Genomic DNA, 25,349 nt, shown 5'->3' on the forward strand with positions numbered 1-25,349 from the left:
TCCCTCACTGCCTCTTCCTCCCGAACCCACACCCCCAAACCCCTGTGAGAAGCCAGCTCCAGGGCTTCTGGGAAGACAGCTTGAAAACCACTCAAAGAGAGGGTTACTATTCAGCCTGCTGAGAGTATTTCTCCAATAGCAGGCCTATGTCTATTTCCCACTCTGTGGCCATATCTGTACATAATTTGGTGAATAGACTAGGTAGAGGATCAGGTCCTTCTTATCTCATTTTATTCTTTTTCACTTTTTTATTCTCCTGTTTTAATCATATTTCCTTTATTTTGTTATAGCCCAACAGCTCTTAGCATGCCTTATTTTCTTATTTCTTAGCTGTTGGGTTTTATTTATTGTACTTTAATTTATTGTAGTTCCTCTTTAGCTCCTATTATTTCTTTGTTTAATGCATCATTTCCTTTTCCTTGTTTTTGTTTTTTAAATGAATGGTGGGGGGAAAAGATGATCAGGTTGTAGGCCCCCAGCTAACAGATCACAGTCCAAAGAGGGGGTTTGGAAATTCTCCTCCCTCCTGCTCTCTCAATAGCAGCCTTTCTAACTCTACTTAAAAGATTCCTGGGACTCTTAATCTTGAAGCCCCTAAACTTTTAAACCTGTGTCCTTCAGGAGATTCAAAGGCTAACATTCTCTCCTGGGATGACAGGATGGTAACAAGCTGTCATGTGTCGGCAGCACCCTGAACTGCCGCAATTTGGAACTGCTTACTTGTTCACCTGACAGGATGGCAGATGCTCAGTCAGCTCTCCACTGATCACTCTAGGTTCCAAACTTCTTTGGCCCTAATACTCTTTACATAATCACTGGGGAGATGTGATCACTAGAAGATGAGAGGATGTGGCAGTTATGCTCTGCTTGCTGAGCCTGGTCTGCACTGGCTGAGGCAGTGAAAAAGCTGAGCTAATGACAGAGGTGGCAGTCCTGTTGTGGGCCTTAGTCTCAAAGATGGTACTGTCTGGGGAATAAGAAATCCTTAGGGCATTCGAGCAAGAAGCTGTCTGTTGTTTGGGATTAAGAAATCACTTCAACATTTCTTCACCCTGGACCTGTGATTGTAACTTTACTCTAAGATGCCTAAAGCCATCCCATCTGGAATGCATGCAGAAAGCCTAACCAGTGGAAACACCATAGGCCCCTGATGTCTTCAGGATTAACATTCCTGATATCAATTAATGGAGAGAATCCCCAAGAGTTCATAACTTGTAACTTCTAATTTTGCTGAGGCATAACTGTTTTATATATTCTCTAGGGTGGAAAGCAGAAGTGAGACATTCAGCTAATGAGTGAATCTAGCCAACTCCATTATCTACATCTTGATGCAGTTTTTTGGGGTTATACCTAGTCCCTTACACATATAATATTAATCTCATGAAGTCACAAAAATGTTTCTTTCTTAAAAAAAAAAAAAAGCTGAGAAAAAGCCAATTTTCTTGGCAATGGAAGGGAGAAGAAAGAATAGAAATAAAAAAATGATAAGTCATAGTTAGAACATTAGTTTTTTTTTTAATTGAAGTACTGTGGACATTCAATATCATATTAGAACATCAGTTTTGATTAAGCAAAGGATGGGACGTCAAATTAAACAGTGGCTCAGATTTAAGATGGGTAAGAGGCTTGTATATGTTCTATATGGAAACAGGAGAGAGATTTTAGGAAACTTTCAGTAAGACTCCAGGCCAAACCTCATGCGAAGAATCAGGGATGGTCTTAAAGGCGGGACTTAAATTTCTCAGTTAAACTTTAATGTACGAGGAATGGGACAGTGTTTAACTTATTGGTCACTATATGCCACCACCTTGACCCAGCCTGGACATGTAGTAGGTGCTCAGTAAATACTTGCTGAACATTAAATCACTGAAATCAATTACATGCTTCAGAGATACTTGTAAATTTGGCATGTATTTCTTCCAAGGCTATGGCACTGTGTCCCACAGGATCGAATTCGACGAAATAATTTCTCTTTAGACATTGTAACTGTTTTCTGCATTTTGCCATCAACAAAGCAAAAGAATGAGAACTAGGTAGATGACAGCCCAAATATACCTTCCACCACAGGAAAAAATAACTCTCAAAGGAGCCTTACAGTGCCAAAGAACCACTCAAGAAAGGCTGGGCTTACTCTCATCAAGGAATCCCTTTATATTTATCTTAATGGAGAGTAGGAAGGCACTTGCACTGATTTCAGGACTTAGAATTTAAACTTATTTATTTATTTTTTTAAGATTTTATTTATTTATTTGAGAGAGAGAAAGGGAGAGCACGAGCAGGGGAGGAGCAGAGGAAGAAGTAGGCTCCCTGCTGAGCAGGGAGCCCAATGCAGGGCTAGATCCCAGGACCCCGGGATCATGACCTGAGCCTAAGGCAGATGCTTAACTGACTGAGCCACCCAGGTGCCCCAAGAATTTAAACTTATCACATCATTAAAGGCAACTTAAAATGTTTTCAGGTGTGAAATCTAATCTGCTTGTTTTAATTTTGAACAGGAAACACCAAAAAGGTGGTAGAATTTACCCAATTCAGAAAGAAAAAAAGGCTCATTACTATGTAGTAAAATCACATGAAAAAAATTGAATAAATTTTCACCAATATAAAGAAAGCTTTAAAAATTGTACCCAGATGGAAAAAATAAAACACTCTTTAATCAAAGCAAAGTAAGATCAAATGGCAAATTTTAATGAAATGCTTACTAGGAAACATTTTAAGTTTCAATTGGAGTCTATTTTTGAAACCTAGCAAGTGGAACAAATCATAAATCAGATTTTTAAAACACAATAAGGAATCAAAATAAAAAGTTGTAGGGTATCATTTTGACAGATATCCGACTGATGAAAAACCAACTATCAGAATAAATCAATTTATTGACCATCCCCTTATTTAACCAGCTTTAGGTTATTTGTGTCTTTTGCTACTATAGATGGTGCTGTACTTTTTCTTTGTACACATGGGTGTGCGTCTATAGTTCTTAGTGGGATGTTCACAGCTGTGAGAAAGAATGAAGTAAATGTGGCAATGTACAAAGTTTTAAAATATAGTGTTAATTAAAAATAGGTGAATAGTGCATATAGACTGTATTTCCATCCAAATAAGGGAGAGAAGAAGTAAATGGATACATAAAATTTTTCACATACCAGACTGACAAAAAATCCAGAAATGTGAAAATTCCTGTTGACCAAGATGTAAAAACAGGCCTTTCTCATACACTGCTGGCAGGAATGTTAGTTGGTGAAATCTCAGCGGAAAGCAATTTGGCAATAGCTATTGTAATTACAAATGTAAATACTTATGAGAATTATGTGCAAAATGACATATGTACAAGGTTGTTCATTACTCCACTGCACCTAATTACAAAGAGAGAGCGCAAACAACCTCAAACTCCTAGCTATAACAGGGAACTGATTTAATTGTATATTCGTAATATGGAATTTGATGCAGTTATAAAAAATGAGGAAGCTATCTATATACTGATATGGAAATATCTCCAAAATGTAAACTTAAAAAGCAAGGTGCTAAACATATATAATACCTACCACCTTTTGTAAGAGAATATACAACCAAATAAAATGGAAAACTTACTTGTAAAGGTAATACTCGGCATGGTCTATCTCTTCTCTAGAGGAAATGTTGTCCACAAACTAAAACACAGAAAAATAAACCTTTGGTTGAATGCAGATTATGCTATATATTGGATCTAATTCACATACTGACCTTAAAAAAGATAAGACACCCATTTTATTGGACCACTGTTCACATGGTATGACTCCATCCTTGAAACCCTTTTATACTAAAGCAAAGAATATACAATGGCTTCTCTCTTTCTATGTGTAGATCAACCTTGGTTAGATAAACTGAAAACCAAACATAAAACTTGCTTAGAACAAAAAAGAGCTCCTCCTACTACGGTATAGTTATCAGTATTTCCCTTTATCTTTAAACCCTGATATTTTCTCTGTGTTCCAAGTTCCAAACACGAGAACACATAGTTGAAAGGATGAAGTCTCTAATGGCCGAAAAAATATGGCCCAAGAGATGAAAATCTAAATTTAGAAAATGCAGCCTTATGACCATTTTTCCTACTCTGGTTTAGAGTCAACCTGTGATCCTTGCACCAACAGTCTTCCTTTGAATCATAAAATCCCGTGTGTGCTCCTTAACTCTAAAAGAAACACAGAAATAATTATTCCAAGGATGGATTCTACCTTAAAGTAGAACACAGGCAAAAAGGATGTAGTAGGAGAAAATGCATGTTGTGAATATAATTAAAACCTCATGAAGAGGAAGAGAGTAAAAAGGGGGAGACTTTCTAAAAATGTCTAGGACTTAAGGATTTTATTTAGAAATCTCATTAAGGAGCAGAGAAAATACGCTTCAAACACAGGACTTAAAGTTGAGAACTAGCTCTCCTGATTGCTTGCTGTGTGGCAGAGACAGATGGCACCGCCGCTCTGGAACTTAGCTGCTCCATCTGCATAACTAGATAAAGGCACCTGCACTGAAGAGTGTGAAGCCCCAGTGAGAAAATGTACATGAAAGCCTGTTAAGCTCTAAGGTGCTGCTTAAACAAATTATCAGGTATTACGGCATACAGAAATTTTATCCATCATGGAAGAGATGAGCAATGGCTTTTCAGTTCCCCTCTGAAAATTATGAGTCTATACAATTTAGGTTATGACCTAGTTAAAACTATCTCCCTACTAAAAGGAAAATATCAAGAGGGAGAAAGAAAGGACCCCGACTAAAAAGGATGAGTCTCTTTACTTTTCCTCATCTTGAATTTTATGGTGCCATTAATTTCAACAAAGGATTTTCACAACTAAGATTTCATTTTAGCATCGCATCAGCCCTGTGAGGGAGATACTATTGACCCCACACTGGAAATGAGGAGACCAAGAGGGGCCCAACAGATAATGTCACAAAGTGAATTCATGATAAAGAAAAAATCAGATCTATTTGAGGGAGGCAACAGAAAAGAAGTTTGATGTCACAGAGATCTCAGTTTGAAGCCCACTTTTTCTACTTATGAACTGTGTGAACTTGAGAAAGTTATCAACCAGTCTGAGTCTTACACGTAAAATGCAGTTTACAGTGCTTATCTCAAATAGCCGCTGTAAGAAGTAACAGATAATGTACGTTAAGAAACTAGTAAAATGGCTGGCATAGAAAGTGTTCAGTAATGGTTACTATCAATTCCTATTCCCGATTCCCAGCCTAACATTATTCTCCCTTCCACTGCACTGCATATTTAACATTAACAATTTCCATTCTTTTATAGACTTCCTCAAGTATCAAAATTACTTCCAATATTAACAAATGAATACTATTACTTTGAAAGGTGTACCAACTTAAAAAAAATCATGATATCACAGAACAGAATATCATATTCTGGAAAAATCAAAATAAATCAGATACACAACAATGATTACTGATACCAGAGTCTGGTAAATTTATTACCTTTTATTTCAGTTATAGAAATTTGCTACTTTACTACAAAACATCTATTAATAACTACAAAAACATACCATACTCTGGAGAAATATTTCCTATGAATGATAGTCTTTATTTACACAGCCTCATCTATATAAAGAGCCTCTCGTCCTCCTTCTTTGAAAATATACATGTTTAAGTTTTCTTACCCGTGATATTGTTAAAGAACTAACAGGCAACTTTCTCTCATATGTTTTATCCATTAAAGATGCTAGATCAGCTGTGAAGAAAGAAGGGAAAAGAACCTTGTTAAATATACACATTTCTTAAGAAAAATCTAACAGATACAACTCCTGCCAGATGGCTGCCAACACTGTAAAGTCACTATTAAAACAGATGCTTTCTTGCTCTTTTTATAAATCATTTTTGTATAAAGAGGATAAAGGAATATTAGTAATATTTTCAAAAATGATTTATTTAATTGGAGTAAGGAGTATTTTAAAAATCCCACCATATATTTAGCTTTTAAAAAATAGATCAGTATCTCAGCTCAGGTCTCAATCTCAGGGTCATGAGTTCAAACCGAGTTGGACTCCAAGCTGGGCGTGGAGCCAACTTAAAAAAAAATAAAATAAAAAATGGATCAATAAAGTATCTCTGGAAGGAAACACAAGGAAGTGTTTTATCATTGACAGACTCCAGGGAAAGGAATTAGACGGTAGGGACCCAAGGAAAGAAGACACTTCATTGCTTACATGCTTATTCTTTTTGCGTTTTGAACCAGGGAGCTATATTAGCGATTCAAAAATTTAAAGGCTGGAATTTATCAAATGACTTTTATACATTTTCTGAACAAATCAGAGAAGCACTCTGTCTACATTTAGTGATTTTTGGCAGAACTATTCCTATTCTGGTTCCTTTAAGCAAAATATCCACAGAAATACTTGGCATTCCTGAGATTACACTGTTATCTCAGAGTCTAAAAGTCTGAAATACTAAGCAACATACTCTCCAAAAGAACTATTTCACACCTTCCCATTGCTTCTCAAACTTAAAATATGCTCTTTCCCCTTCTCCCCTCCCCTGAGCTCATGACTTTGTGTCTTATTTCCCTGAGTATAAAACAGAAGCAATCAGGAGAACTTTATCCTCCTACCATCAGGTTTCCAGGCTACCAGGATCTGTGCACATACACCCTGCCTTCCATTTTTTAACAAAGGATGAACTTTATTAAACAAACAATAAATGAAAATGACAAAAATCTCCCTTGACCTCATTATCTCCTTCCAGCTACTTCTCCTTTGCTCTGTTCCCCTCAGTAGCAAGAGTTCTCAAAACAGTCCTCCCTGATACATCTGCTCAGTCCCTGGGTGATCTCATGCGCTCTCTCTCCCATAGCTTTAATCATCATCTACGGATTATTCACTCCACACGTATATGCTTACCCTGACTTCTGCCTGTACCTTCAGACTTGTATTTCCAACTGCAGAGGTAACATCTCCATTTGGGTGTCTAATACATATCTAAACATGGCATGTTCTCTTAATTCTCCAACTTTTCCCTCAAACCTGCTTTTCCCCAAGCATTTCCCATCTCAGCAAACGGTGACTACATTTTCTGGCTTATTCAGGTCAAAAACCTAGGCATGGGGTGCCTGGATGGCTCAGTCGTTAAGCGTCTGCCTTCGGCTCAGGTCATGATCCCAGGGTCCTGGGATTGAGCCCTACATCGGGCTCCCTGCTCGGCTGGGAGCCTGCTTCTCCCTCTCCCACTCCCTCTGCTTGTGTTCCCGCTCTAGCTGTCTCTCTCTCTGTGTCAAATAAATAAATAAAATCTTTAAAAAAAAAAAAAAAAAAAAACCTAGGCATTATCCTAAAGCCCATTCTTTTTCATTCTATAACCAACTGTCAGCAAATCCTATGGGCTCTAGATTTGAAATATAAATATATTATTTTTCACTACCATTACCGATCTGTCACCTCCCAACTAGTCATCTTAACTACTGCCCCCACCCTTACAATCTAATCTCCACACAGCAGTCTGAGTAAGCCTTTTAAAAGATAAATCAGATCCTGCCACTTACTTTTCTTAACCAGCCAGCAGCTTGCTATCATACGGTGGAATAAAATCCAAAATATTTTCTATGACCTACAAATGCCTACACAAGTTGGTCTGTGTTTTTTGTTTTTTTCTTTTATACTTAGAAGTAAAGTCCATGAAAGCAAGGACTTAATTCACTGATGTATTCTCAGTCCCTAGAACAGTTTTTATAAAAGGCACTTAATAGCTTTAAAAAATGAATAAAAGGAAGAAAGGAAGGGAAAGAGAAAGGGAGGGAAGGATGAGAGGAAGTAAGGAGAAAGCAGTAATTGAATTTCCAAGTTTTTTTTACTCCGTGGTAGAAGAAATTAGTGTCAAGTAAAAAGAAGACAGAGGTAATCAATCGTCAAGTATCTGTTGAAGACTTTTTGCTGTGCATTTAACCATTTTTTCCTCTTTCCTTTCCCTGGGGCAATGCTCTCAGTGACTCAGTAGCTACTGTGGGAAAGCAACACAAAATGCTGAAAACCTGATATGATGTAAAAGTAATTTCTTATGACTATCTTAAAGGGATTGATACCAGGTGATTAAAGAACATTAACACACACACACACACACACAAAGAAGTCCCAAAAACCTCTTCACGTTAAGGCAAATTAATATTGTAAATAGGATGATATTAAACAGCAGTCTCACGATACCAAATCTTTCCAATAAACACTCGATTGAGTTGGCTTCTGTACTATGGTAACTCAAGGTTCCCTTTTAATCCTTCACACCAAGACATCATCAGTCAAGTGAAATTGGTTGGGGCCTCAAAAAGGCAACAGCTGCAGAGCCAGCATTAGAGGAATAATATTTGCATATTAGAAGTCAGAGAGGGATTTGCTGCTAAATATTGTATGTGACCAATCACCTTATGCAACAGTGTCGGTGTGATGAATGAGGCAGAAAACTGCACAGAGCAGGAATGGCCAGGAAAGCTGGGGCAGCTGTGGCCTACAGAGGGCCAGCGCCACAGGCTTCTGGACCATGAGCTTCAACAGCCAAAATCACACTTCATGTTTCAGTGAGGGGCCTACAGATGCCCAGTTTTTCTTCAAAGAAATGTGCCAAAGAAGATGCCTTCTTGCCTGTCATTCAGCTCCTCAGGAATATATACTGCAGAGGATGGTTGAGGTCAACAAAAGCTGTATGGGAAAATGGATCTTCATCTAACAAAATGTAAAGCTATACAGACAACATGAAAGTATGTCCAGAAAATGAAATGTATACTAGTATAAAATGCTCTTCTTGTCTGAAGAAAACAATACCAATGATGATGTAAGGTCATAAAAGATTTTATTAAGGACCCTGCACTATTCCAAGTATAGGAGTGTAATCATTCACAAACCTGGTTAAGGATCTGAATCACCTGCAAAACTTGAAAACTTCAGATTCCTAAGTTTCACACACCCAGAAGGCGATTCTAATTCTGTAGACTTGAGGTAAGACCGGGGAAATAAAAATTTTTAAACAAAAGCCCCCAAGAGACTGTGATGCACCCTCGCAAGACCGAGAATGAATTATGTCTGAGAACTACTATGGAGGCAACATAAAGTAAGCCTTGGATATTGCTCGTAAGCTCAAAGAAGCTATTAAACTGAATTCCATTTCTGGAATAAGATGGAAGATAAAACACCTAAATATTTTTTAAAAATTCAAATATATGACTGAGCTTTAGGCGAGAAATTATTAGATGGTTTTGGCTTTTCATGATTTCTATGTAAATGTGTACCATTGTTACCCAATCAACACTAAACTTTTTCTGGGCTTAAGAATATTTATGTGCCTTATCTAATTTAGGTAATAAAGAATTAGATACAAGTTATCTTTTTTTTTTAAGATTTTATTTATTTATTTGACAGACAGAGACACAGCGAGAGAGGGAACACAAGCAGGGGGAGTGGGAGAAGGAGAAGCAGGCTTCCCGCTGAGCAGGGAGCCCGATGCGGGGCTTGATCCCAGGACCTGGGATCATGACCTGAGCCGAAGGTAGACGCTTAATGACTGAGCCACCCAGGCGCCCTTAGATACAAGTTATTATTGTACCCTCTAGAAGAAGTGATCAGAAAACAGAGTCTGAAGCTATGTTTTTCTTTCCCACATTTAAGAAAAACTACAAGCACACATGACATATGTATAGAAGCAACAGAAGGAAGTAGGAAAAACTACCCTAGGAACCATTCTGAACTTAAGATATTTAGGTTTCCAAGTATCTGTCACCAGAAGCTTTAAAACAAATAATTCCAGTAAAGGAAAATCTAAAGGCAAGCTTTATATACATATATACTAAGAAAATGAGACTAAAGGAGGATGATGTACACAACTCAGACCCATCTCTAGAACTGCCAGCAGATGATAAATATGAAACCTAATAAATATATGTCAGATATAGATGCAAATATGGAACTGACCAAGTTAGAAAAAGCACGTTTCAGAAAATTTCTGTCAGGCTTCAAGAGCAAGATTTGAAAAATCACTGCAACAAGCCAAAGACCTCCCCAGCTGAAATGACACAGCAAAACTAAACCTCAGCTAATGGAAGAAGTGCAAGAAATGATCACAGTGCTTAGTTTCAACCTGAATTCAAATGTGTCAATGGTGTAATTCTCTTTGAATTCGGAAAGGGAGTTCTTAAAAACAAAAATTAACTAAAACGAAAAGGTGTCCTTTACTTTATAATTACTTATAATCTAAAAAATTAGAAATAAAATATTTAATTCAGTAAGGCTCAGAAATCCAATTCAGCTCATCACCAGGGCCCTCAACCCCTAACAAGGTGACCCAAGGGAGAGAACTTCCTCTGATAGAATGCAGGCAGCTTCCTCATCAGGCCTTCCCTCCTACTGGCACCCTACTCAGTTCCCCCAAATGGTTTTCTCCTTAGTCCTATTCACTGTGGGCCCTAGTCTGTAATTAAAAAGCTGCTAAGTGGCTAATGCTGTTAACTTGCACCCTGTTCCTCCTCAATAGATCTGCATGGTTAGTGGAGGAATTTCAGACACAATGCTTTAATTCAGTGTTTATTTTAACCAAAGGGAAGCCTAGTACAGAAACAGTCTAAAACGGCAATCTTCTGACTTGAGTTGGAAAGCCCAAGAATCCTAGGGTTCTATAAAAAGCCCAATTGGAGAACTAAGGCCCTTTCAATAAACACATCAACCGTAATGGATTAAAATGTGTGGAATGCTTAAATCCAGGAGTTCATAACGGTATTTAAAAAAAATGTATCCTCATTGATCATTTTTGCAGTATGGTAGGAGGATGGTAGGATGGTAGGATTATCTTGAAAGCTGCCTCTTCATAAAAACTGTATCTCAGGATAACTAAACTGCTGATGAAAAAAAAATCTTGTAAAAAATTTTCTCAGTAATAAATAAGAATTGATAGAATTAAAATAGTAACATTCTGCAGCTCCTAATGAAATAATAGATATATAAGCAATGATCATGAATGGCCTTTAATATCACAGAGGGATAACCAAATGCTGTGTACCTCCTGATAAAAGTAAACAATACTTCCTATGAAGTAGTCATGCCAAAAGAAAAACAAAAAAGAAACCCTGAATCTGATCAAGTCTCCTACTCTAACTGCCAGCTTTATAGGGCATATGGAAGATAGAGGAACATGTTAACCACCACCATAAGGATGAAAACAGCAAATCCAGAATGTAGGAAACTCTCAGACAAAAGACCTGTTTTCCTCAACAAATAAATTACAAAAGAGAAATTTACAGATTAAAAAATAATTAAGAGACATCTCAACACATTACAATGTATGAACCTTATCTGGGTCCCATTTCAAGAAACTAAATTTAAAAAAAAAACTTACAAGACATCTGGGGAAATGTAAACATTGATGACATATTTAATGATGTTAAGGAATGACTAATTTTTAAAAATGAGAATGGTATATTTTTTAAAAAATCCTATCTTTTAGAGGTACATGTAAAAATACACAAAATGATCTGCTAACAAAGATTTGTTAAAAAGTAATCAGGTGATGGGAAAGGGGATTGATGAAACAAGACTAGGAAGGAATTGGTAATTGCTGGAGCCAGGTGACAGTATACAGGAGGATTCATTATACCATTCTCTCTACTTTTGTATGTTTCTATAAAAAATATTTTAAAAGAGGCAAGGGGAGAATAAAATGAATTGCACTGTATGGACCTTATATGCATCCTGATTCAACCAAACCATTAAAAGATTTATAAGAGTATCCAGGTAATTTGAACACTGTATCTTTCATATTTAAATAATTATTAAAATTTTAGGTATGATAATGGTATTAAAAATACCCATACCTTTGAGACATATATGTTAAAATATTTATGGGTGAAATTACATACTATCTGGGATTTGCCTCAAAATAAACCAAAGGATCAGGATGGGGAGTAGAATCAGAGATGAAGTAAAGATTAGCCATGAGCTGGTAACTGTTGAAGCCAGATGATGGGTACAGGGGATTCCACATTTCAATTACTCTACTTTTGTATGTTTACATTTTCCATTATAAAACATTTTTTAAAAATTTCATCCATGGTGTTAGAAGTCAGGATAATGGTTACCTTTAAGGAGAAAATGGGAGCCACAATAAGGGCTTCTTGAGTGGGAGGGATGTTTTATTTCTTATATATCTTACGTTAGTTTACTTGGTTCATCAATCTATACATTATGATTTATGCACGTTTCTGTATATATTATTCTGCAACCAAAATGTATTTTTTAAAAAGCAAGAAACCCACTCTTCAGTGCAAGGGAAGGCACTATGGTAGAAGTGAAGGTACTACAGCAATCACTGAGAAAGCTGTTTTTCAGCATAAAGGCAATGGCCCTAAATAAGTGTCAGAATATGGCCTCAGTTTCCTCATCCATAAGGGGGAATAGCAGCAGCTGCGTTAGCTGGCTGTTGTGAGCAGTAAATGGGACGGCACCTATGAAGTGCTTAGAACAGAACCAGCAAGGGATGAAGGTTGCCTTTGATTCTTATGTCTGAGGACCTGCCCTGCATTCATGGCCTGCTTGATCCCTAAAATGCAGTGTAGGTACTAAATAGCACTCCCGGTTTTAATCCAAGAGCTCCGTAGCAATAAATTACCCTCATACTGGGAGCTGGACAGATCCCTATTAGCCCGCCCCCAAGGCTCTAACAGAAAACCACTAATGAGACTGTACAGGAGGCACCAGAGCCTCACGCCCATCAGAGAAAACACCGAACACCTCCCCCGCAAGCACTCTGTGTGGAGGCGAAATCAGTTAAGCAGATGGAAGCCGAAGCCCCACACCCACACCCCGGCATCTTCCCTCTCCCACCCCGCTCCACTCCACCCCACGCCCTCCAATGGAGACGCGCGGAGCAAAAGCCTCATATCGCCCCTCCTCCTTCCCCCAATCAGCGAGCCCGCACCAGGTCGCAGCGCCCAATCCCAGCGCTCCACATGCTAAGGGCAGCACTCCGCGCAAGCGCTTACGGAGGCGGCTTCCGGAAAAGTCCGCACCCAAACGCCAGGTTCCAAAGGCTGCGCAGCGGTCTGGGCAGAAGCGGCGCTGCCACCTACTGCACGATCCTCGGGATGCAGCCCCAGGCGCGGTGCCTGAATTCTCAGGACACACATCTCAACCCAAACACTCAAGAGTTAGGGAATACATGCGGTACTATCACATGGGTGCGAAAGTTTTTAATGACATTTTATTTTATTACACAGCAGGAAAAAAAATACTGTCTCAAAGAGCCTCTTTTCCCCCCAAGCAGTTTGAGTTTCCAAACCTTACCTCATACCCTAATCTTTTATATAGGGGTAGAATCAAGGGGCCTAGAAATTCGTTCATTCCACATTTCTGGAGTACCTATTATATGGTAGGGTATGAACTGAAGCAGGCATTATCATCATCCCTAATTTATGGCTACAGGAACAAGGTTAAATGACATAGTTTCTGAAAGCTGGCTTAACTAAGGCTCACATCCAGATGTCTGCCCCTAAGGGCAGACTTTTCACCACACCAAACGGCACAACGATGGTATAAAGTGCTGTAAGAATACAGGGTGAGGAAAAAATTCTGACTGGATAGGGATTCAGGATGTACAGAGGGTATTCAAGGAGGGTAGTCTTCAGTAAATGGTAGCTGTTAATGCTTTTCCAAGTATACTAATCTTAACAAAGACAGTCACCTACATTTGATATTTATTGCAGACTTACTATACTCATTCTTTGGCAAACAGCTTCTGCTTATTCAGGATCTATGTAAAAGTTCCTGTAAATCTGTCCCCTAATAACAAAGAGCTGACTATATCCTATACCAAGGCACCAAATATAATGGTCTTTTCTAATTTTCCCTTTATGCCTAGGAAAGCGTTAATAATAGCTTTCCTGAAATTCTTCATTTTCTTCTCTGCACTTCCACAGCACTTTTCTTACAGTTCATGCATGGCATATCAGAACACGCTTTGCAATATAATCAATGGAGTCCATGTTGGTTTCATCACTGGAACAGTGATTCCCAAAAGGAGTACTAATGGCCCCAGAGGGCAACTAGAAATATGGGGGTGTTTTCTCACTATCACAATGACTGCAGGGAGTACTGAATGAGCAGAAGACAGGAAAATTAGATAACCTGCAATGCAGAGACTGTCCCAACACATCAAAACATTGTCCTTTTTGGGGGCCAGAGTTTTCGGTATAGAAGGCTGATACAAATATGGCCTAGAAAAGGCAAGGAGCTCTGTGGGGATGAACTGGAATTGGAGGTTTCAGCATGAATTCATTATTTGTAAAGTATGTACACGTAAGCTTATATGCATGTTTGTGCATATATGTTTATGTGGCTATGTATACTTATTTTTCCTAGTTCTAGCCACTGAATAGGCCAAGAAGCAAAAACTCCACAGTAGCAAGAGGACAACTTGTGCACAGATCTTGTTTCTAATACCATTCCTTACTAAAAGGAACCAGGACTCCTTGGAGAAATAGTGGATTCCAGGGCTAGAGCAGGAAAGGTACAAGATGGAAAACTGGAAGTCAGGCTGAAAGGACTTCTACCAGCCAACACTGAATGTGACCATCCAAATAACAAGGATGGTAAGGAATCATTAAAAGAAAAAGAGGAATCCACAATCCACGAGATCATACTGATAATAAACAGAGAAAGAAATGGAGGGAACAGAAGCCTCCTACTTACATTAGAATATTGAGTACTAATTACTAAATGTGGAGGTATTAACGAATTGGAAAACCATCATTTTGCAACCACCATAGTAAAGACTGACTCAGGCAAGAAGCTAAATGGATACTAAACTTAGGGAGAAACTTTCAGTCAGCAGCAGGACAGTGGCATGATACTAAAGTATCTCTCCACAGATTGCCCATTAGTCACAAGGGAGAAAAACAGTAACTCTCCAGACGAAAAATCACACACACTTGACTGGGTGATCAAAGTTAACCTCACCAGTGAGGGCAGATGGACACTGGGTGTCTCCAGATGAGAAGACATCCTGAGAAGGACACAACATTATTGACAATATTCTGGCCAGGGGACCCTTCCTTGAATCTAATTATGAAGAAATACAAGACAAATCCCAAAAGAAGAATATTCTATTAAAAAAAGGGACTGGCTTCTTAAAAAATGTCAGGTAGTGTACACCAAAGCACTCAGCTTAACGGGCTATAACATATGTAACAAACTCTCAAATGGTTAAAAAAAAATGTGTGCGTAGAGAATGAGAAAGCAAAAACAAAAGGGTCAAAATGATGACAACTGGTGAATTTGGGCAAAGAGTACAGAGATGCTCTTTTTGTATTATTCTTACAAGTTTTCCTAAGTTTAAAATTATTTACAAATAAAAAGTTAAAATATTTGCCCCATGTACCATGGCATCTATGACATGGCAGACATTAACATGAATAAAAAAAAAAGTCAATCTGGGCGCCTGGGTGGCTCAGTTGGTTAAGTGACTGCCTTCCGCTCGGGTCATGATCCTGGAGTCCCTGGATGAAGTCCCGCATCGGACTCCCTGCTCAGCAGGGAGTCTGCTTCTCCCTCTGACCCTCTTCCCTCTCATGTACTCTCTCTCTCATTCTCGCTCTCTCAAATAAATAAATAAAATCTTAAAAAAAAAAAAAGTCAATCTGTTAATAATGGACAGAACTAACTCCACTTTACACATAAACAAAGGCAAAGTACTTTTTTGAGCAAAATTTGAAAATAAGCTGAATTTTCCATAGATGCAACTACCATGTAAACTGAAGACAGTAATTAGACTTGTTCAGAACTTTACCAAGTGTTCACCATTTTGTGAATTAAACAGTGTCCCATATGATAATGCCATTCCTGGTATTGGACCTTGCCAGTATACCACATCTGTACCCATCTGCACTTCTATCTATTCACACTGATTCTACGTTTCAGTGCAAGTATGTAGTTACTTACCTTCAGATTCTCCACACCTCTGTTTTGGTTAGCCCCTGCCTACATAGCCATTCCAGGACATACAAACCGATTTTGCTCTTGCAGTAACATCATCAGGGGAGAAAATTATGAGTTCTTTGAAAGCCCTCCCCACCCCAAGCTGGGCCATCACAGACAGCTACAAAAGAATGTCTCCCTCCTCCTTCCCCCCACTTATTAGAAGAATCCATAAACACAGGGGGACTTTATTCTTTAACATAAGCCCAAAAAAGCAGAGAAAGAAATCTGGGGGAGAATATTAGATCAGCACTGGAACTGATCAAAAAATTACATCAGTCCCATAAAACTATCACCAATCATCTGACTTTATTATCAATGTCCTCATGATGTTACATATAATGTATATTACATATATGAAGTATTTATATTTCTACAAAATGCTCATAGGGTCAGTGACTTCTTTTAGAGATTTCATTTATTTAGAGACAGAGCAAGAACACAAGTGGGGACAGTGGCAGAGGGGGAGGGAAAGGGAAAGAGAATCTAAAGCAGACTCCATGCTGAGTGCAGAGCCAGATGTGGGGCTTGATCTCACAACCCTGAGATCATGACCTCAACTGAAACCAAGAGTTAGAGTCAACACTTAACTGACTGAGTCACCCAGGCACCCCTAGGCCTTGTTATTTTAGAAAAGGCTGCTACCTGTGTAATATGACCTAGAGAACAAGGAAAGGGAAGTATAATTAGGAGCCTACTGCCTGAGAAGATGTTAGCCAACTATTTTTCCTAAATGGTTTGTATGAAATTATAACACTGCTTTCAAATCTATTACCTGGTAATAATAAAAGAGTCAGAAAGAGCTCTAAAGACCACAAGTTAAGAAATTATAATAAAAAAGCATGAAAATATAAAATATATTTTTCTCTGCAGGTAATATAAAAGAGACAACCTGCATGGTAACTAACTATATGACTAAAATGGACAAAAAACAAGAAAGAAGAGAATTGTTTACATAATTTAGGGAGACTAATCAAGGCAAAAATTAAGTAGAAATTTGCAGGATAGCAAAAATGATTTTGCCACAAGTAAAATAATAATCTAATTCTTTGTAAGACTTAAAATGTGCTTATCTGAATGGGACCATCATAAAAGCATCATTTCATAAATACATCATACGAACATGATGGTAAACATATAGAATGAATGACATGACATATCTAACAGCTCAACAGGTACCTACCGAGGTGACAATGTTCTTTTTCTCTTGCTTCCCATTTATGGCTGTCCACATATGCTGCAGAAAGCAGTCCTCTTTCACCTGAGGAAAAAAGTCAATTATTAACAGGTGTGGGTTCACAACGGGTTGTTTATGTCTTATTAAACATAGCTTTGTCATATTTTCTTTTCTTTTTCTTTTTTTTTTTTTTTAAGATTTTATTTATTTATTTGAGACAGAGAGAATGAGAGAGAGAGAGCACATGAGAGGGGGGAGGGTCAGAGGGAGAAGCAGACTCCCTACCGAGCAGGGAGCCCGATGCGGGACTCAATCCCGGGACTCCAGGATCATGACCTGAGCCGAAGGCAGTCGCTTAACCGACTGAGCCACCCAGGCGCCCAACTTTGTCATATTTTCAATGTACTAGGTTATGTAAAGATTCTAGTATGATACTATAACCAATATCGCAGAGTTCATAATTCAGTTCATGACAACATGCATTCCATCTCTAACAAGTAGAAGATACAGAAAAACTGAAAAATTCTACAATAATGTTACAGGTAAGAATGCTGGTAATTTTGTTCCTATAACTTTAGTACTAGAAGCCATTTGTTGCCCCTACATTATAGCCTAAGTGAGCCCTAGAACTCCTTCTTATAACCCAAATACTTGCTGAACTGTTGATTAACTCATTAATCGAATGCTTTATAATCATTAGCCCTAAAAACATTTCCATCTGACCTGGATCAGCATATTTACCCTCACTTCACATAAAGCAAAGAGTATCTTACCCAGTAACCAAGCACCCTACTGGTAAATAAGAGAAACCTAACAAGCCAGAGTTGAGGTAACTCACTAGATGGTATAACTGTATTCCCAGAACCTGGCACAATGACTGGTATAAGGCAATACTCAATAAACATAAGCTCAAGGAATGAATGAGCAGCAACTTAACCAAAACCAGAACCTTTTGTGTTTTAAAGGACACCGTTAAGAAAGTGAAATGCCGGGCGCCTGGGTGGCTCAGTTGGTTAAGCGACTGCCTTCGGCTCAGGTCATGATCCTGGAGTCCCGGGATCGAGTCCCGCATCGGGCTCCCTGCTTGGCAGGGAGTCTGCTTCTCCCTCTGACCCTCCCCACTCTCATGTGCTCTCATTCTCTCTCTCTCAAATAAATAAATAAAAATCTTAAAAAAAAAAAAGTGAAATGCCAACTCACAGAATGGAGAAAATATTTGCAAGTTACTTACCTGATAAGGGACTTCTATCCAGAATATGTAAATGGCACTTACAACTCAAAATTTAAAAAGACAACCCACTGAAAAATGGGCAAAGGATCTGAACAGACATTTCTTAAAAACAAAAACGCACAGATAAATGGCCAACAGGTACATGTAAAGATGTTTAATATGATTTGCCATCAGGGAAATGCAAAATACACTGAAATACAACTTGATACTCTCTAGAATGACTATAATAAAAAAGACAGATAAAGATGATAAAGATGTAGAGAAACTGGAACCCTCATATATTGTAGGTGACAATGTAAAATGGTGCAGCCACTTTGGAAAAGTTTGGCAGTTTCTCAAAATGTTAATGATGTGGGAGACAAAGACAGAAGAAAAATTATTAAATTTCCTTACTACCTACAGCCCATTGACAAGTCCTTGAAACAGGTAGAGTGACATTCCCCAAGGACTCAACTTCCTTTATGTTGATACTCTGCTAAGGACAAAAGGCAATCTTAGCCCAACCCCCAGGTCCCTGTAAGTCTACTGTCACATATAAGAATTCCTTTGGAAACTTCCTTTATCTCTACCCCTCAGGATACATGTTGGCAATTATCCCCCAAATATATGAACCATTAATAGACATCTGAAGGGTCTCGGACTGAGTTTTTACTAAACAGTAATAAATGACCTTTCCTAACAATAGCTAGCCCCCTCAGGATCCTGGAAACCTTGTTTCCAAAATACCTGGGAGGCTTACATTATCCCTAACCCCTCCCAGCTTGAAAGTATATAATGGGCGACTCCTCAAGACCCCAGTGCAGCTCTTTCTGCCCTCTGGTCCTCGAACTTTAATGAAAGCACCTTTTTGCACCAAAGACGTCTCAAGAATTCTGTCTTGGCCTTCGGCTTGGAACCCTAACGTCTTTTCTACATCATTAACATGGAGTTACCATGCAACCCGGCAATCTCACTCCTAGGTATATACCCAGGAGAAATGAAATCATGTATCCACACAGAAATTGGTATACAAATGGTCATAGCAATATTATTCATAATAGCCCGAAAGTGAAAATAATGCAAATATCCAACAATTAATAAAAAGATAAACAAAATGTGATAAATTCTTATCATAGAATATTATTTGGCAATAAAAAGAAATGAAGTACTGATACAGGCTACAACATGGATGAACCTTGAAAACTTTGTTAAGTGAAAAAGAAGCCAGTCACAAAAGGCCACATACATTTATATGAAATGTCCATAATAGGCAAATCCATAGAAACAGCAGATTAGTGGTTGCCTAGAACTGGAGGGGAGGGAGTCAGGAAAGCTTGTAGGAAAATGGGGAGTGACTGCTAATGACTATGAGGGGTCTTTTGAGGTGATAAAAATGTGCTAAGGTGATGATTGTGCAACACTGTGTGTATATACATATATTAAAAAAAAAACCCACTGCACTGAATTATTGAAATGGGTGAATTGTAATGATATGTGAATTGTATCTCAATAAAGCTATTTACAAGAAAAAAAAGGAAGGAATGGCAGATAAGTATCTAAAGGTACCACACAGTCCATAATGCAACAGTGGCAGCGTGGGAGTTAGCTTAATTACCTTAATTAAAAGGAGTCACCCTCCCTTACCGTAATTACAGGTCAAAACTTTACTAATAATATGCTAAATTTGAGGCCTAAAGCTTAAGCAATGATGCAGTAATATGGAAAAGCTTCCAAAGACTGTCTCAAAGAGCAACTAAGAGATTTTTCAAGAAATAATAACCATTAAAAAGTGCCTACACTTTAAGTGTGTTATTTAAAAAAAATTAGATGTTTGGCATAATACCTTTTCATAGAAACGTTTTTCATAGATTTTTTTCAAAGCACACATTTTTCATAGAAACAATGTTATAAATTGTTAGTTACATTCCTACATCTGCCAAGAAGGATGAATAAAATCCAATGGCATTAGCTGTGTAGCTGTACAAGTCAGGAGCGGGAGACCTGAGATTTGGTCTGAATTTTACCAGTTGGTAGAAAACTAGAGACCCTGCAGTTACAAATGAAGGAACTGACCTTGGTGATAGTTAAGGTCGCTGCTTGTTCTTACATAGAACCAAAAGAATAAATTCACCTAATCCATTCATAATTTATAGCAGCATTTCTATGCAAACTGAATTCCAATTTCTAAAATCAGGAAGGTGTCTCCTTTCTGTGGGAAACAAGAGCAGCTCTTCTCTATGTGAGCATGAGCTAAGGACTATTAAGCTATATACATCAGGATACCAGTGACTTATTCTCTATTATTTTTTTTTTAAAGATTTTATTTATTTATTTGAGAGGGAGAGAATGAGAGACAGAGAGCATGAGAGGGAGGAGGGTCAGAGGGAGAAGCAGACTCCCTGCCGAGCAGGGAGCCCGATGCGGGACTTGATCCCAGGACTCCATCCCGGGACTCCAGGATCACGACCCGAGCCGAAGGCAGTCGCTTGCTTAACCAACTGAGCCACCCAGGCGCCCCAACTTATTCTCTATTATTATTATAATTTATTACTTATTCTCTATTTCTGCTTCTAGCATAAGAAATCACCCTTTCCTATTCTGGAGTCAGAAAAGACAATTATGAAGGTCAATGTTCAAAGAGTTTCTAATTGGAAGACAAAAAGGCAGGGGAGGTACTGGTGGGGAAAGACAGGAGTCCAAGAGTGCCCTTTGTGTACAGTTGTTCAAGGGGGATCACATGAACTGAAAACAAAAAACAAATGAAGACCAGTAAATCTACAAAAGGTAAACCCAGCAACCCTTATATACATGAACTTTTTAATGTTTGCTTTATAAGAAAGTAACCAGTAATCACTTTCCATTTCCATTGAGTATAGAACAAAAGGGTTTAAGGACGAAGAATTTGAATTTGGCAAATAGCAAATTTTCCTAGACCAATAGAAACCAATGATAAATGTAGGAATGAGTGGCCAAGTCTGGTAGGCAGAAAAATGACCCTCCAAAAGACATCCATGTCTTAATCTCCAGAACCTGCGAACATGTTAGGGTACACAGCTAAAGGGGATTGAGGTTAAGATCACCAATGATGTTGGGGCGCCTGGGTGGCTCAGTTGGTTAAGCGACTGCCTTCAGCTCAGGTCACGATCCCAGAGTCCCGGGATCGAGTCCCACGTTAGGCTCCCTGCTCAGCAGGGAGTCTGCTTCTCCCTCTGACCCTCCTCCCTCTCATGCTCTCTGTCTCTCATTCTCTCTCTCGCAAATAAATAAAATCTTAAAAAAAAAAATTTAAAAAAAAAGATCATCAATGATGTTAAAACGAGGCAATTGTACTGGTTTATCCAGGTGAGCCCAATGTAGTCACAAGGTCTTCAAAAGTGAAAAAGGGGGAAGACAGGTACTGCTGATGAAGGGTAATTGGAAGACAGGCAGGCAGGGACAAGCCCCCGCCCCCACCCCCGCCCCCGCCCTAAGAGGAAACCATCCTTAAAAGGATTTACACCACCCAGGAAGGAGCCCTCCACCCTTTCCCATATGATAGACAGGTGACAAAAATCTGATTGGATGACAGGTGCAGGGACCGTTAATCAGATTGAAACAGCCCACCAACAAGCCCATAGAAAGCCCTAGACTTAGAAACTCCCGTGGCAACCCCTTTGGGTCCCCTCCCTCCTTGGGAGCTTGTGCTATCACTTTGCTATCGTTCAGTAAACCTTGCTTCTCTGCCCACTACTGTCTGGTCTCCCTCTTCATACTTCGAAGTGGCGTGACCAAGAACCGTGGGCACGGACGGAGAAAAAAATCCTGCAACACTATGATGTGTGAAGGATGGGGTGATATAAGGCCTTGACTTGCTCATGTTCAAGATGTTTGAAAAAGGGGAGCATCAGCCAAGGAATGTAAGGGGTCTCTCGAAGAGGGAAAAGACATGGAAACAGATTTTCCCCTAGAGATTCCTGAAGGAAACCCATCTTTTTCAACACCTTGAATTTAGCACAGCCAGACCTTATGTCAGACTTCTGACCTACAGAACTGTACCATAATACCTGTATTTTTTAAAACCACCTAATTTGTAGTAATTTGTTACAACAGCAAAAGGAAATTACTATACCTTAAGAAAGACAAACATTCCATTTCTGTAAGCCTTTTAAAGCAAGATGTTTATCTTTTTGATACTTTACAAATGACATCATTTAAAAAAATCTTTGCATTTCTGTATAGTAGTTGGAAGGTCTGTATATTAACATTAGAATCAGATCTCCTATGAAGTCAGACAGAATGTTAAATTGGGTGAACAATGGTAAAGTGTAAAATCTAAAACAGTTTCTTAAACTTTAATGTGTATGTGAACCTTGATAAAGTGAAGGTTCTGATTCAGTAGGTCTTCAGTGGGGACAGAGACTCTGTATTTCTAACAATTTTCCACGTGATACGATGTTACTCCTCAGACCACACTGAAGTAGTAAGTGGATAAAACAATAACAGCCTCCCAGTTTCAGGTCTGAGTCTGAATAATCCCACTCCGCAAATGCCACCCAACAATACACATAAACCTTTCTTGAACTTGGCTATCCTTCAGCCAGTTAGCTTTGGGGGCAACCATATTCTCTAAGATAAAACTCTCCACCATAAAAAATATTTTCTCTATTTAATTCCAGAAAAGCTACCTCCGAAGACCAGAATTTCAAAGTTTAGTGAAAAGTGATTGGCTCTACATACTTACTCTTTTTATAGTTATTTTGGCCTTCAGACCAATGTCTCCAAACATGTTTTCCATCCAAAGAAAAGCACTGATTGTCGACACAGATATGCTCTAGAGTCACAAAGTCTGCAGCTGGAATCCTTGCCTGGCTAATAAATGGTATGAAACCTGGGCAAGTTGCATAGTCTCTGAGCCGCTTTCATCATATGTAAAATAGAGAAATATTGCCTACCTTGTATCATAGTTGAAATGAGGGCATGTTAAGTGCCTACTCAAATGTTCACTATGTAATAGGTCCCAATAAATTTGCTTTCTCTACTCTCTTCATAACTTTAAACCACTTTTCTAGTTTGTACCAAGTACATTTTCCCCTCTCTTATCCTGTAATGGCTCAAGATGTTATGCTGACTTAAAAGTCAATCACCTTATCTGCATTGTCAAATTCGGGATGGTCCTTAATGCACTATCCAGCATACTTCTATTACTTGCCTTATAGCTTCCAGTTCCTGATTTCCAGACTCCTTTCTTCTGTGGTCTAACCTAGGGCTTATTCAATAGAACCTAATGATGGAAATGATCAATTCTGAGCTGTGCAACTGTAGCCACTAACTACAGGTCTCCACTGAACACTTAAAATGTGGTCAGTGTGACTAAAAAACCTGAATTTCTTATTTTAACTAATTTCAATAGCCACATGTAGCTAATAGCTACCACAATGTAACAACACAGGTATATCTGACTACAAGTTCACCAATGGAGAACAAAATGCTAACTGGAAATTCAATTCACCCTTATCTAATATCCATTCTCGTTAGAATGATTGCCTCAAACACTATGCAACCATGATAGTCTCCCTGATACACAATTCAAGGTCTTGTGTAAATTGAAAAGCATTTACTAAGAGCCATAATTAAGCATGCTAGCAAATAGGTACAGCAGCTAATTCTTATTGAGACGCCAGGTACTGTACATACTGCTTTACCTAATGTGTGGCACTAAACATTTTCACCTGCTAGGTCAACCAGTTAATCTTCAGAAAACCTGGTGGCCAACAAAGAGGTTTTGAGTTGATATTTAATAGCTGTTCCTAAAGAACTGTGAACAACAGTGTAAGTGTTGGTTTTTAATAGGAGCTACAGGGTATGCTGGAAAGAGAAGATAACGGGCACTGGAAACATCAATTGTGATTACTGCATTTTAGTCATATAATCATACACCTATCAGGATTTAGCTTGTATAAATGTCAACTTTTTCTAATGTCTTTATCAGCAGACCCATCAAAAACATTTTGAGTGAGGTGCCGTTTACTCGACTACCCAAGTACAGTTGACCCTTGAATAATACCACTTTGAACTGCAGGGGTCCCCTTACACAGATTTTTTTTCAATAAATACAGTATAGTCCTCTAGATTTACTAAATCTTTACTAAAGATTTTAGTAACATTTTCCGTAGCTCACTTTACTGTGAAGAATACACTATACAATTACATAAAACAAAAAATAAGGATTAATGGACTGTTTGTTACAGGTAAGGTCAACAGTATGCTTAAGTTTGGGGGGAGTTAAACACAATTTTTCAACTGCCTGGGATCATGCCTCTAACCCCTGAGTTGTTCAAGGGTCAACTAACTGTACTTCAGAAGTATCTATTGGCTCTACACGTGGAAAACTGTGGCATAGAAAGGTCACTCAAAAGTTGTGCCCCAGGTCATCAGATAATGAGAAATTAGCACTGAAATTCTTATCCCAAGTGGAGATCAAAGGTCTCCAATTGTGAGGTGGTGAGGAGTAGGTTTAGGACGCCCCTCCAAAGACATTTAAGCAGGGGGGGAACCTTCCTAGCTCTGAAGTGGGCACATTTGGACTCTTCAATGGCAGGAAAGAGACCCTAACACACAAACCCTGCAAATCATATGCAAAAGACCTCATGCCATAACTTCATCTACTCTGCACACCTCTGGACAGGCAGGCACTATTTTGGGTAAGGAGACGGGTCCGAGGCCATACTTCCCCTTTCTGTACTACCCAACGCTCCAAATGGTTAGCAACTAGATCCCAGAAGCATTTCTTGTCCTGTTGAAAGCCCACAGCTCCCTTCACTTAAGGAGGAGTTATCAGGTGACTAAAGAAGTAGCCCCACGAAAGCAGAACAGCCACCAACCTGCCAGCGAGCGCGGAGGCAGAGGCACTTTCCGCGCCCGAAGGAAGCAGCGGCTCAGCGCGAGAGCGGCCATCTTGGAGCATACCAAGAGGACGAACGTCCGGGGATTGCGGGCAGAGGAAGGG

General features: G+C 38.8%; 1 protein-coding gene across 1 annotated transcript in view; it reads right to left on the bottom strand.

The window, feature by feature from the left end:
- MRPS27 (mitochondrial ribosomal protein S27) overlaps positions 1-25,312 on the bottom strand; it is a 101,842-nt gene extending 76,530 nt beyond the window's left edge. The window contains exons 1-4 of the mRNA XM_035014611.1: positions 25,225-25,312; positions 17,161-17,238; positions 5,643-5,713; positions 3,586-3,644 (exon numbers count right to left, since the gene is read on the bottom strand). Coding sequence (XP_034870502.1) covers positions 3,586-3,644; positions 5,643-5,713; positions 17,161-17,238; positions 25,225-25,297 — 281 coding nt within the window. The 5' untranslated portion in view covers positions 25,298-25,312. The remainder of the gene's footprint in view (positions 1-3,585; positions 3,645-5,642; positions 5,714-17,160; positions 17,239-25,224) is intronic.
- Between the last annotated feature and the right edge of the window lie 37 nt (positions 25,313-25,349).

Source organism: Mirounga leonina, unplaced genomic scaffold (genome assembly GCF_011800145.1).
Source record: "Mirounga leonina isolate KUSES-001 unplaced genomic scaffold, KU_Mleo_1.0 Mir_168, whole genome shotgun sequence".
In the NCBI taxonomy this organism is placed as follows: domain Eukaryota; kingdom Metazoa; phylum Chordata; class Mammalia; order Carnivora; family Phocidae; genus Mirounga; species Mirounga leonina.